Source organism: Trichechus manatus, unplaced genomic scaffold, assembly GCF_000243295.1.
Source record: "Trichechus manatus latirostris isolate Lorelei unplaced genomic scaffold, TriManLat1.0 scaffold00053, whole genome shotgun sequence".
NCBI classification, from domain to species: Eukaryota; Metazoa; Chordata; class Mammalia; order Sirenia; family Trichechidae; genus Trichechus; species Trichechus manatus.
The window spans coordinates 7,783,710-7,798,508 of record NW_004443989.1 but is presented as its reverse complement, the minus strand read 5'-3'; the positions used below and the strand labels follow the sequence as shown (position 1 = coordinate 7,798,508).

The window sequence follows — 14,799 nt, the reverse complement described above, 5'->3', positions numbered from 1 at the left end:
GAACAATGATGAATCTGCGAAGCATCGCACAACATGGATAATCTGGAGGGCATTATGCTGAGTGAAATAAGTCAATCACAAAAGGACAAATATCGTATGAGACCACTACTATAAAAACTCATGAAAAGGTTTACACACAAAAAGAAACAATCTTTGATGGTTACAAGGGAGGGGAGGGGTGGGGGTGGAAAAATACTAATAGACAATAGATAAGTGGTAACTATGGTGAAGAGTAAGACAGTACACAATACTGGGGAAGCCAGCACATCTTGTTCAGGGTAAGGTTATGGAAGCTCCATGGACAAATCCAAACTCCCTTAGGGACTGAATGGCAGAGCTGAGGGCTGTGGGGACCACGGTCTCAGGGAACATCTAGTTCAACTGGCATAACATAGTTTATAAAGAAAATGTTCTACATTCTACTTTGGTGAGTAGTGTCTGGGGTCTTAAAAGCCAGTGAGTGACCATCTAAGATACTCTACTGGTCTCACCCCTTCAGGAGCAAGGGAAAATGAAGACAACTAAAGACATAAGGGAAAGATTAGTCCAAAGGACTAATAGACCACAACTACTATGGCCTCCACCAGACTGAGTCCAGTACAACTAGATGGTGGCCAGCTACCACCACTGACTGTTCTGACAGGGATCACCATAGAGGGTCCTGGACAGAGCAGGAGAAAAATGTAGTACAAAATTCTAACTCAAGAAAAATAGACCAGACTTACTGGCCTGGAGAAACCCCGAGAGTATGGCCCTTGGACACCCTTTTAGCCCAGTAACAAAGTCACTCCAGAGGTTCACCTTTTAGCCAAAGATTATACAGACCCATAGGACAAAATGAGACTAAAGGGGTACACCAGCCCAAGGGCAAGGATAAGGCAGGAGGGGACAGGAAAGCTGGTAATAGGGAACCCAAGGTCGAGAAGAGAGAGTACTGACATGTCATGGGGTTGTTAACCAATGCCATAAAACAATATATGTACTAACAGTTTAATGAGAAGCTAGTTTGTTCTGTAAAACTTCATCTAAACTTCAATTAAAAAAACAAAAAAAGATATTGCCAAGAAATGAAAAGACAAGCTACCAACTGGGAGAATATCTTTGGAAACCATGTATCTGACAAGAACATAATAACCACAATAAAACTCTGACAACTTAAAAACAAAAGGACAAATACCCCAATCATAAAATGGGCAAAGGACGTAAATAGACTTTTCACCAAAGAAGACATTCAAATGACCACCAAACACATGAAAAGGTGCTTAGCATCATTAGTTATCAGAGAGAGGCAAATCAAAACCACAATGAGATACCATTTCACTCCCACTAGGATGGATAAGATTTAAAAAAAAAAAATGTTGGTAAGGACGTGGGGAAATTGGAACCCTTATCCATTGCTGGTGGGAGTGCAAAATGATAAACCCATTGTGAAAACCAGTGTGGCGGTTTCTCAAAAAACTAAACATAGAACTACCATATGACCCAGCAATGTCACTCCTAGGTATATACTCAAAAGTCTTAAAAGCATAGACTCAAAAAGAGACTTGTACACCAATGTTCATTGCAGTACTATTCACAATAGCCAAAAAAAAAAAGGAGAAACAACCTAAATTTCCATCAGCAGATGAATGGATAAACAAAATGTGGTACACACATGCAACGGAATACTACTCAGCCAGTAGGAGAAATGAAGTCTTGATACATGCTACAGTACGGATGGAGCTTGAAGACATTGGTTGAGTGAAATAAGCCAATCACAAAAGGACATATATGGTATGACCTCACTTATATAAAAATATAAGAAAATGTAAATGTATAGAGACCAAAGTTGATTAGTGGTTATAGGGGTGGGAGGGAAGGGGGAAGGGGAGCTAATGGTGATGGAAAAATCACATTGATTAAGGGTAGGTTGCAGAGCCAATCATTGCGATTGCTGTCAATAAGTTGTACACCTGTAAAAAGTTGAATTGGCAAAAGCTGTGTAATAGCTATATTTACAACAATGACAAAAAAAAAAAAAAGAGTAGCTGCTGAGGCTGCTTATGTACAACCAAACATCTCATGGGATTTGGTTCCTTTGTGGAGGCACAGAGCCATGTTTTCATGGGACATTCCAGTTAATTGGCCTAATAACACATTTAATGCTTCTGTTCTACCTCCTAGATCTTTGTGTAGTGTCTGGGGTCTTAAAAGTTTGCAAGAGGCCATCCAAGGCACAACAATTGTTTTCTATTCACCTGGAACAACAGAGGAAGAATATGGAATGTGTGGCTAATTGCTTCCATGAACAACTACCTCCTTTGTCATGAGACCAGAAGAACTAGATGGTGCCTGGCTACCATTACTGAATATTTTGATCAAAGAGTCCACAGAAGAATCCTGAGCAAAAGGGGATAATGTAGAACAGATTTCAAAATATTATGGACTCTAGACTTTCTGGAGCCATGGAGGGTGAATGAACCCCTAAGACTATTGCCCTGAGATAATCTTTAAACCTTAAACAAAAGATATATCCTGAGGTCATCTTAAAACTGAACAATAGTTTAAGTAGTGAAAAAGGTCTACCTTGAAGAGAATGAAGAGAACAGGATACAAGGAAAAGATTAGTCCGAAGGACTAATTGTCCACAGCTACCAAGACCTCCACCAGACTGAGTCCAGTACAGCTAGATGGTGCCCGGCTACCACCACTGACTGCTCTGACCAGGATCACAACAGAGGGTTCTGGACAGAGCTGGAGAAGGATGTAGAGCATAATTCTAACTCACAAAAAAAAAGACCAGATTTACTGGCCTAAAGGAGACTCGAGAAACCTCGAGAGTATGGCCCCTAGACACCCTTTTAGCTCAGTGGTGAAGTTACCTCCGAGGTTTGCTGTTCAGCCTGGGAGTGGACAGCCCCGTAAAACCAAATGAGACTAACGAGGTACAGGAGTCCAGTGACAAGGGCCAGAAGGCAGAAGGGGACAAGGAAGCTGGTGATAGGGAACCCAAGTTCGAGTAAGGATATTGTTGATGTGTTGTGAGATTGTTAACCATTGTCATAGGGCAACATTTGTAGTAACTGTTAAATGAGAAACTATTTTGTTCTGTAAGCCTTCATCTTAAGTGAGAATAACAGCACAATTGGAAGAGCGTAGTCAATGTCACTGAACTGCGTATGTAGAAATTTTTGAAATGGTGTATCTTTGGCTATGTGTATTTTCAACAACAACAACAAAAAGATTGAGAAGCTAGAGGGTTAATATGTTGTGGGGTTGTTAACCAATGTCATAAAACAACATGTGTACTACTGCTTCAGGAGAAACTATTTGTTCTGTACGCCTTCACCTGAAGTACAATTAAAAAAAAAAAAATTACAGAGTAAAATGAATAAAACATGTTGGGGTAAAATTTCAGATACTAATTAGAAGTAGAAATTTTCTTAGGCCTGGAGTTTTTCTTTCACCTATATACATAAGGCCAGCCCTAGTTAAAGCATGTTATTGTCCAAATATTTTATATATATATCTTAAAATTCCTTTTACTTTTGCCATAACCTGTATTTAAATACCGTTCTCCCACATGAGTACAACATGTCTGGAAGGTGCTAACTGATCCAAATTAAATGCAGTAAAACAATTACTTCTCAGCTTTTAGATGCCATATTTCTTTCTTAAATATAAACTAATTAAATAAAGTGTTACATTTACTCTGTAAGAAAAAAAAGAAAAAGGCTACCTTGAGCATTCTGCTTTTTTAAGAACTATTTATATGGGATCAGATTGACAACAGCAACTTGAAAGATTGGATGGGAGCCTTAGAGGGCAATGAGTTTATGTTAATGAGGGAGGAACAACTCAGAAAAGGAAGGTAAGAATGGTTGCACAACTCAAAGAATGTAATCAATGTCGCTGAATTGTACATGTAGAAACTGCTGAACTGGTGATGTTTTGCTGTGTATATTCTCAACAACAAAATAAATAAAATTTAGAGAAAAACAAAAAAGATTACAGCCAAGAAAACCCTACGGGGGAAGTTCTGCTCTGTCACATGGGGTCACTATGAGTCGGAATCAACTCAACAGCACACAACAACAACAAAATACATAAAATCTCTGGAAGGATCTAGAAGAAATGACACAGTTGATGGAGACACAGTGAGTAGATAGAGACAAAGGAGTGGCAGGGAAAGAGGTACCCTTGTCCTTTTGTGCTCTTTGGATTTTATATCATGTACATTTATCAAACTGCTCAAAAAGCAAATATTTTTGTAAATCACATTCACTCCTCTTGTTCTGAACCTACACTTGCCTAGCAACCCTCTGGCATAAATTGTTTTCCCTTGTAGACCTTCCTGCACTGACCAATCAACAAGTCCACTTGGCAGTCATACCCTCATGGAGTTTAATAAATGGACTCTGTTGTTGTTAGTTGCTATAGAGTTGGCTCCAACTCATGGCGACCCCACGTACAACAGAATGAAACACTGCCCAATCTGACATCATATTCATGATCGTTGGTATGCTCAAGTCCATTGTTGTGGCCACTGTGTATTTTGAGTGCCTTCCAACCTGGGGGCTCATCTTTCAGCACTGTATCAGACAATATTCTGTTGTGATCCATAGAGTTTTTGTTGGCTAATTTTCAGAAGTAGATTATCAGGCCTTTCTTCTTAGTCTTGTCTTAGTCTGGAAGCTTCACTGAAACCTGTCCACCATGGGTGACCCTGCTGGTATTGGGAACACTGGTGGCATAGCTTCCAGCATCACAGCAATATGCAAGTGACCACAGTATGACATACTGACAGGCAGGTGGTGGCAACAGGCTCTAAACTTATATATTTGTCCTTTAGTGAGTCTTGGTTCACATGACTAGGTTCCCACACAATGTCTGTGGGAGAGCAAATAAACAGAGATTTCTAGACTGGTAGAGTGAAGGACAGAGCAGAAGAGCCCACGCTATGCCTCATAGGCTATGGGCATTGAATAAACATTTTCTAACTAAAAGATAGTGGGGGGCGGGGAAGGGGAGATAGACTACAAATATCTAAAGCAAATCAAAAGGCAAATAGACTGGTAACATATTTTATACAAATATTACTGAAAGGTGTTTATGTTCTTCATACATAAAGAACTCAGGAAAATAAGAAAAATTGGGAAGACCCTGCGAAGAATGGGGAATGGACATGAATCAACTATTTTGAAGAGGAAATACAAATGCCTAATAAACATGTTAGTAATGATGGAAATACAGATTTCTATCAGTTTAAATTACACCAGTATAACTTCGTGTTAACTGATAACATTTTCAATGACCTTATTTCCAAACAAAGGAGCCCCGGTGGTGCAATGGTTAAGCACTCAGCTGCTAACGGAAAGGTCAGCAGTTCAAACACACCTGTGGCTCCGCGGGAGAAAAGACCTGGAGATCTGTTCCCATAAAGATTACAGCCTAGGAAACCCTATGGGGCAGTTCTACTCTGTCACTATGAGGCAGGTCGCCATGAGTTAGAATCAACTCAACAGCATACAACAATTTCCAAACAAGGTCACATTCACAAATACCAGAATTAGGACTTGAACATAAATTTTGGAGGGACACAATCCATAAGACCTACCAACAGGGTGAGTCACTGGGAAGTGGGCACAGCCAAAAAGTACAATTTCTCCCTTTCTATTAGGGATTTGGGGCAGGGGGTGGAGTAATAAACTCAACTTCAAGAGTATCATACATAGCTTCTCCTTGTGGCCCACAGCTCCCAAAACAAAAATACCCTTCAAGGGTATATTTCCTACAAGGAACAGAGTAGACTTTCTACTTTTTTAATATGATAAATACATGATATTAAAAATGATACAAATCCTCAACAGCAAGAAACATTATGAACAGATAAGAGAGTCTTCCAGCTAAATCTTACAAACCAGTAGTGGAATGGATACTTCCCTAGACTAGAAATCAAAACATTCCAGTCCGGTCCTTCCGTTGACCACCGTATGTGTGGTCCTAGGCAAGTCACACTGCCTCTCTTAGCTTCCATTTCCTCTGTTGTAAAATGGAGATAAGAGAATCTACTCCAAAAATTTGTGAGGTAGACAGGAATTAATCAGATAAAGTGTCAGGCCTCAATTATTTAAAAAAAAATCACCCAAGCAAGGGTGAGCTGGCTAGACATCTTTGGGATTTACATTCATTGGCAACACTGATGGGTGCCCAACCCTCTTCTAGACATGAGGGAGGTGGGTAATCTAGATGGAAGGCCCCCAGCCCCTCCAACCCTGAAAGTCTTAGCATGGAATACTGTATAAACAGTTACCATCAAGCTGACTCCAACTACTGGTGACCCCACGTGAATCAGAGTAGAACAGTGCTCCACAGAGTTTCCAATGGCTGATTTTTCAGAAGTAGATCACCAGGAGTTTCTTCCAAGGTGCTGCTGGGTGGACTCGAACGTCCTTTTGGTTAGCAGCTAAGCACGTTAACCATTTGCACCACTCAGGACGCTTACTAAATTGTCACTATCCTCAGCACTGTCATTTAAACTGCCTTGGAGACAAAGAATCCTAGGATGCAAGGAGACTGAATGGCCAGCAGGCCTAGGCTAATCCCCAGGATATTGCACAAGAACCTCTAACACTCCACAGAATTAATATCAATTTCATTTTTCTCTCCAACAAGAATCCCTGGGCAGGGCCGGCTTCATGGGCCTACAACCAGTGCAGCTGCACGGGGCCCCGCGCTCAGAAGGGCCCCACACTTGGAGTTTAATGCACTGCAGTTGCCATTTTGAAATTCTTACAAATTTTATCTTTGAGTTTGTGTTGTGTGAGTGATGTCAGATGGGACAATGGAGCATGCCCCTGGGGGCTTGGAGCTTCAGTTCACAAGATGTCCCACCTTCTGCTGCCCCTTAATGGGTTCTCAGCTGTCCCGTCCTCAAACAGTGACCACCTCTTACCTCCACCCCAGGCTGGGGCATGGGCACAAGGGGGTCTGCATCCCCCATGAATATCCCCATGCCTAAGGGGGTGTAACATTAAACAACAAATAAAAAACACCCTGACAGGTTGAGAGATAGAGGTCACGGAAGACTGAAAAGTTTTTTCCTACTTTTTGAATTAGGAGCCCCAGGTTTGCTTTTTGCACTAGGCCCCACAGATTACATAACTGGCCCCTCCTGTTTGTCAACCCCACCCCCTTAACTTGCCCTCACCCGGCTTACTTGGACAAGGCCGTTCCCCTCCTGTTCTTGGTCCTAGGATCCCTGTGGAAGTCCTAGGTGGGCCGACCCAAGCTACTTACCTGCCATGAAGCAGTAAGGGGTGGGAGAGCCCCCAGATGGCCACATATATGTATATCTCACATCTCACCACCTGGTCTCTCTTCCTCTGGCTGGCACCCCCAGCAGGGGTACAGACCAGGCTGTCACATCCACTCTGGGGACCTAGGTTCTGGCCTAATCATGCTAATTAAAACCCTCAGTCCAGCTACACCCAACCCAGCCGAGAAAAGCAACCAGATCTAAAAATCCATAATCCTTTTTATCCACCTCTACTTTTTTCAAACACCTTTATTATTTAAAGAGCTTTTTTTCTTTTAATGGTTACAAAATTAATCCATTTGCTGAAGAAAATTTGGAAAATGAAGACGCCTACAAAAAAGAAAATAAGTCACCCCAAAATAAACACTGTTAAAAATTATCTGTCTTTCCACTCAAGAAGTTTCTTCTAGCTCCCTCATAGCAGCTTGGGGGACTGTCATGGATTGAATTGTGTCCCCCCAACATATCTGTCAGCTTGGCTAGGTCATGATTCCCAGTATTGTAAGATTTTCTACCATTTTGTAATCCGATGTGGTTTCCCTATGTGTTGTATATTCTATCACTATGATGTAATAAGATGGACTAGTGGCAGTTATATTGATGAGATCTATAAGATTAGATAGTGTCTTAAGCCAATCCTTTTTGAGATATGAAAGAGAGAAGTGAGCAGAGAGATGTGGGGACCTCATACTTCCAAGAAAGCAGCGCCAGGAGTAGAGTGCGTCCTTTGGACCTGAGGTTCCTGCGCTGAGATACTCCCAGAATGAGGGAAGACTGATGACAAGGGCCTTCCTCCAGAGCTGACAGAGAAAGCTTTCCCCTGGATCTGACACCCTGAATTTGGACTTGTAACCTACTAGACAGTGAGAGAATAAATTTCTCTTTGTTGAAGTTATCCACTCGTGGTATTTCTGTTATAGCAGCACTAAATGACTAAGACAGGGACCTAGGATTCATTACCCTTAATAATAAAGCTCATGACATTAGATTTTGGGGCAGGGTTTCCAGGATAGCATCTTCAGACGTATTATCCCAAAAAAACCCCCAAAAAAACCAAATCCGTTGCCCTTGAGTCGATTTTGACTCATGGCGACCCCATCTCAAGAGCCTACAAATTCTCCAACTTCCTTAAAATGCAAGGCCTTTCCCTGCCCTTGGTCACACTAATTGCAAATAAGTCTTTATTGGTTAGCCTAATTAACATAGACCTCCTGGTGGCCACCTTATAAGTATGTGCTGCGATGTGCCCTCCCATGCCCACATAAGCACTAGTGACAACAGGCACATCGCACACCAAGTGGAGTACTAACCAGTGACATAATAGCACGCTGTGGCTCAGATGGAAAAATTAGCAGAGGAATTGAATCGCATGGCACAGGGTTGTGGTATTAGCAAGTCAATTCTAGCATATCTGAACATCGAGAGCCATTGCCATGTTGTGAGCAGGCATCTGATGTGAACCCAGTCCTTGTGCGTAGCAACTTGTCACAGGCGATAAGCACCAAGTGTGGTAATAAATGCAAATAAGTACAAAACAAAGAAATATTCTTCCAGTACGGCCCTGATGCTCATCTTATTTTCAAGTGAACAAGTCGGTTCTAAAGTTATCAAATGACAGTCATTAAAACTGGCATGCCCGGGCTGCTGGACGACAGTTGTGTTTAAGAACAAGGCATGAGTATCCTAAACGAGCAAACAAATTGTTGGCAAATTCAACTACCACCTTATACACTTACATGTGGATGGACATTTTCAGCCTTAGTATTCTCAAAATCAAAATTCAAAAAGTCTAAATAAAGAACAGAACCCAAGACAAACGAAAACGCCAACAAAAATAGGTAACTATTGAGCAGACCGTAGGCAGGCGTGGTTCTAAGTGCTTTTACGTGAGTTATGTCATTTAAGGAAATATTTCTATCTAGCACTGGGGTGGGCAGCCTCTAAGTGGCCTCTAATCACCCTTGCCTCCTGGTATTCATGTTGTTGCACAATCCCCTCCCTTTGAGTGTGGGCTGGTCCTCAACTTGCTTCTAACGAATAGAATACAGCAGAAGTGATGGAATATCATTTCTGAGATGAGGTCATAAAAAGACTGCAGCTTCCAACTTGGTGGAAACTCTGCCTGAGAACTCAGTGACATGAGCCTTATTATTAAGGCAGGTGTCAAATTTGATCCGTGTAATTTTATTTGTAAATTTAGTTTGATTTTATGAGTTATACGCATACCTGTTGCCATAGAGTCGATTCTGACTCACAGCGACCCTATAGGACAAAGTAGAGCTGCCCCATAGGGTTTCCAAGGAACGGCTGGTAGATTCAAACTGCTGACCTTTTGGCTAGCAGCCACGCTCTTAACCACTGTGCCACCAGGGCTCCTATATGCATACAGTTATGGTTATTACAAGGTTTATGCTTATTTTAGACTTATTTGAGTAAGTCGCATTTTAGCACAAATAATTTAAGACAGCACTGGAGATTATAAGACATTTCTTTGAAAAGATGTCCATATGAAAAGATGTCCTCGAGAAAGACAAAGTTAAGGATTTGTGTGTGTGTGTGTGTGTGCAAGCCTCCAGTTTATCTGTGTGTGTGCGCATGTGCAAGCCTCAGAACTCCCTCCTGGGTGAGACCGGAAGGCAGAGAGGGTCAGGAGCTGGTTGAATGGACATGGGGAATCAGGGGTAGAAAGGAGTGTGCTGTCACAGTATAGGGAGAGCAATTAGGGTCACATAACAATGTATGTATAAATTTTTGTATGGGAAAAAATAAAAAAAAGAACTCCATCCTGTACATTCCCTTCCTGCAACCAAAATGTGATCTCTTAAAAACACAAATCTGACTGTATCTGTTTTGTTAACCACTTTCCGAATGCTTGGCACATCTGGGAATAAGTGAATGAATGGCTGTTGTGCCCCGACTTGAAACCTTTGGGTGGCTCCTTGTTGCTCTAGGGGTAAAGCCCAATCTCTATGACAGCGTACAAGTCTCTGTGTGGTCCAGCCTTCTTCCATCTCTACAGTCTCATTCATTTCTCCCCACCACACCCCTTGAGACTCACTTTCTCCTGCCTAGATCGCTCTACCAACCTCTGCCCTTCGTCCTGCAGGCTCCTAATCTTTGCCATGCCCATTCATCTTAAACATTCCTTCTCCCTCCTAGCACGTACACACCTGCCCTTAAACAGTCCGCCGTGGACTGGCAGTTCGGGGCCCATCTCCACCCATGAGGTGGAGTACCACAGGGGCAAGGGTGTGAGCATCCTTTCACCACCATATCCGTGGTGAACACCATCAGCCTGGTACACAGTAGGGCTCATGGAATCTTGGTTGAATGAACGGATGACCATTACATGGTTCTGTGGGAACCCAGTCCTCCTGGTAGGGAGCCCCAGGAAGATGAATCAGTTCACTAACCAGGAAGGCAGTACAGGGTGGAGCCGTGACTGGCCCCAGTTAACACATGGGAGCCCCGAGGGGCAGACATAACTTTCCTGGCGCTGGTACCTAGTTATGGGGAAGCAGGAATTTCTGGCCCAATGTTCACCTCACTCTGACTTTCAGGTCAGCAGAGAAACTGTTTTCAGTAGTTAAACTAAGGAGGTGTTATGGGTTGAACGGGGTCCCCCCAAAAGATATGTTCACTCCTAACCCTCCCAGTACCTGTGAATGTGATTTATTTGGAAATAGGGTCTTTGCAGATGTAATCAGTCAAGATGAGATTGTACTGGATCAGGGTGGGCCCTAAACCCAATGCCTGGTGTCCTTATCAGAGACATAGAGACACTGGGGAGAAGACCATGTGATAATCGAGACTCAGATTTGAATGATGCATCTACAAGTCAAGGAACACCAAGGACTGCCAGGAGCCACCAGAAGCTAGGAGAGAATCATGGAATAGATTCTCCTCTAGAGCCTTCAGAGCAGGGCTTTGAACCAGTTCATTATGGCTCTGCCCCCTGCTGAGAATTTGCATTTCTACCTCTCAGATATACTGAATCAGAATCTACATTTTAACAAGATCTCCAGGTGATGTACACATAAGAATCACCCCGGGATCTATAAGAATTACCCAGAGATCTTGTTAAAATGTAGGTTCCAATTCAGTATATCTGGGGTGGAAATACAAATTCTCAGCAGGAGGTTGAACTGAAATGAACTGGTTTGAAGTCCTGCTTCAGAAGGAGCGTGGACCTGCCGACGCCTTGATTTTGAACTTCTGTCCCCCAGAACTGTGAGAGATTGAATTTCTGTTGTTTTAAGTCACCCAGTTAGTGGTCATTTGTCACAGAAGCGCTAAGAAACTCATACTGGGGGGTGTCTCAAACACCTTCCTCTTCATTACACTGGGAATGCAGCCAGTGGAAAAATGAGTGTCCTTGGAGCCCGTGGGGACCATGTTCAAATCCAGCCTCCAGCACTGACTAATTCTGGGTCATCTGGGTCCCTGTCTTACCCACCATCCCCAGCCTAGTCACTCTACCTTATTTTTCTCCACAGCACCCAGACCACTGCATCTTAAATACCTGACACCATCTCTGCTGTCACCCCGGAACTCTGTTTTGCACATAGCTGTATCCTCAGTGGAGCCCTGGCAGGGCAGTGGTTAATAGCTCAGCTGCTAATCAAAAGTTCAGCAGTTCAAATCCACCAGCTGCTCCTTGGAAACCCTACAGGGCAGTTCTACTCTGTTCTATAGGATTGCTATGAATGTAGGAAACGACTCCAAGGCAACCGGTTTGGTATGCTCAGCGCCCAGCTCCAAGTTGGCCCTAGGTAAATACTTGGGAAGGAAAGAAGCCCCACCTCTGAGCCTGAACTTCCTTATCCAGCAAACTGCTACATTAACAGTTCTTACCTGGTTGGTAAGAGGACCCGAGAGAAGACACAGCAAATTCTCAATCAATGTGATTAGTGTTATAACCAGGGTAACGCAACAAGAAGGTTGGGAGGCCACCATGGGTGTGGTGGGCTTGGTATACAGTATGTGCTCATAAAAGGGTTATGACTACCGTGGAAATAGTCACCGTAACCAAGCAGTGCCACGTTTCTAAACTTTTTTGAGACGAAAAAAACAAAAACCAAGCCCATTGCCATAGAGGTGATTCAGACTCCTAGTGACCCTGTAAGACAGAGTAGAACTGCCCCATAGGGTTTCCACGGCTATAATCTTTACAGAAGCAGACTACCACATGTTTTTCCTGCTGAGTGGCTGGTGGGTTTGAACCATCTCCCTCCCTGTTAGCAGCTGAGTGCTCAACCACTGTGCCACCAGGGCTCCTTTCTTGAGAGAAGAGGTGCCAAACGGGAGGATGCAGGTCTAAGAGCAGAGGAGCCGCTTGGAATGTGAGCTACCCAGCAAGGAAGCAGGTTGCCTGGCCCCAGCTGGCCTCCCTCCCTCATCCACACCCTGCTTCCCTTTATTATACTTCCTGTGTTTGCACAAGGTGCCTCAGAGACAGGACACCTTGTTTCTCAGCTGTCTTCCCTGCCTGCTGCCTGAATAAGGGACCTCCCCGCCACTCCTGACACCCACGCCATGCACACTCAGTCTCTCCAGGGTGCCTCTGAGAGCACTGGTCCACAGCCAAGTGGTGAGCACCACACGTACCCACAGACATGGTGAAGACCTGCCCAGCCTTGGAGGACCCTCTGGAAAGCTCTGAGGAATGCAGTCCACCTTGGGTCTGTGATCCAAACCCCAAGGCGCCCCAGTCTCTCCATTCAGGTACATCACCCTGTACTGGACATATCTGGACAATCTATAAAGCCTGACCGTCACCAACTACACGTGAGGAGTGTTCAGAAAACACCTAGCTTGCTGCAAAAATCAAAGTATGGAAAGCAAAAAGGAGGAGGAAAAGTAATGTGGCAAAGGCAAACAATTTGGCAAACTAACTTCAAAGTACTTTAACAGGATGCACAACACAAAATATAAGTAGAGAAATGGATTGTGGCAAAAGAATCTAAGTTATATCCCATCGATGTTTAACACACGATACTTCAGAAAAATAGAGATTACACACTGCTGTGGTTTACCCCATCCTAACACCAGAATACTCACTCCAACACTCATTTATAAAACACGATTTTTAAAACACACAAATATTTAAGAGTTATAAAAGCAAAATGTTTGGGCTGTTGCCATTCATTGGGAGAAAAATTTAAAATTTTAAATCAAATACTTTTCAGCTAATCTTTTTCATTAAAAAGTAAATTTAACTTTGATGTTTCCCTTCACCCGTCAAAAGGCCATAGCAGAACATAGAGCTACCATAATCCCTCACCATCGAGTCAGTTCCAACTCATAGTGACGCTACAGGACACAGTAGAACTGCCCCATAGGGTTGCCAAGGAACGGCTATTGGATTTGAACTGCCCACCTTTTGGTTAGCAGCCGAGCTCTTAACCACTGCACTACCAGGGCCCCAGAGCTACCATATGACCCAGCAATCCCAATCCTAGATATATACCCAGAAGAAGTAACGGCAGAAACACAAACAGAAACCTGTACACCAATGTTCATTACAGCACTTTTCACAATAGCCAAAAGGTAGAAACAACATGTCCATCAACAGATGAACGGATAAATAAAATGTGGTACATACATACAATGGAATACTACGCATTAGTCATAAAGAGAAATGAACTCCTGATGCACGTCACAACACGGATAAACCTTGAAAACATCATGTTGAGCAAAATAAGTCAGTTGCAAAAGGACAAATACTGTATGATCTCACTCATCTGAAATAACCAAACATAGAAACCAAAGATTAGTGGTTACCAGGGGTGGGAGGCAGGGGGAAAGGGGGACTTTTTGCTTAGAGGGCATGAGTTTGCGCTAGTGGTGGTGAGTGTTTTGAATGAGGATAGCAATAATGGTGGCACAAGAAAAATGTAATCAATATCATTGAATTGTATTGGCGAATGTTTTGGTGTGTATATTTTCACCACAATTAAAAAAAAAAAAAAGCCATAGCAGAGTGGTAATTCCCATGAATTTTCAGGAATTTATTTCTGAATGACTGATTAAAAGAAAAATAAAAGGGCACACATAGAGACACTTCTGCAAAAAGTCAGTCAGCGCTCTCGCCCTTAACTCTCATGCAAGGAATTCTGCTACCAAAGCTGGGGAGAAGGTTGTCCGGGGTCACCCCTGGCTTTCACGAGTCAGAGGAGCAGAAGGGCTTTATTTGATGGCTTTGTCAGTTTGTTCGCTGATAAATCCCCCTGACCTAAAACCTGTTGATTTATTCTAAAGGGTTATCTGGAGGTCACGAAGTCAACACGCAAGGCAGAGTGGTTTTTAAAAATTGCAAAGCTGGGAAGCCAGTCTGCTCTTGATTTCCACTGTTTTTGCTACTATTCTTGATAAAACTTTTGAGCAATAGTTTTTTGTTTGTCTTTCAGTGGAAATAACTTTTAAAAATCCATGTAGTACTTCGGGAGCAAGGGAGAATGAAGAAAACAAGAAACAAGGGAAAGATTAGTCCAAAGGACTAA

The 14,799-nt window shown here is 42.9% G+C and overlaps 1 protein-coding gene across 1 annotated transcript in view; it reads right to left on the bottom strand.

Moving 5' to 3' along the window:
• The window catches only part of ATP2C2 (ATPase secretory pathway Ca2+ transporting 2), a 130,464-nt gene that overhangs the window by 84,200 nt on the left and 31,465 nt on the right, over nt 1-14,799 (bottom strand). The window contains exon 3 of the mRNA XM_012555924.2: nt 1,436-1,511. Within this exon, the coding sequence (XP_012411378.1) occupies nt 1,436-1,511 (76 nt within the window). The remainder of the gene's footprint in view (nt 1-1,435; nt 1,512-14,799) is intronic.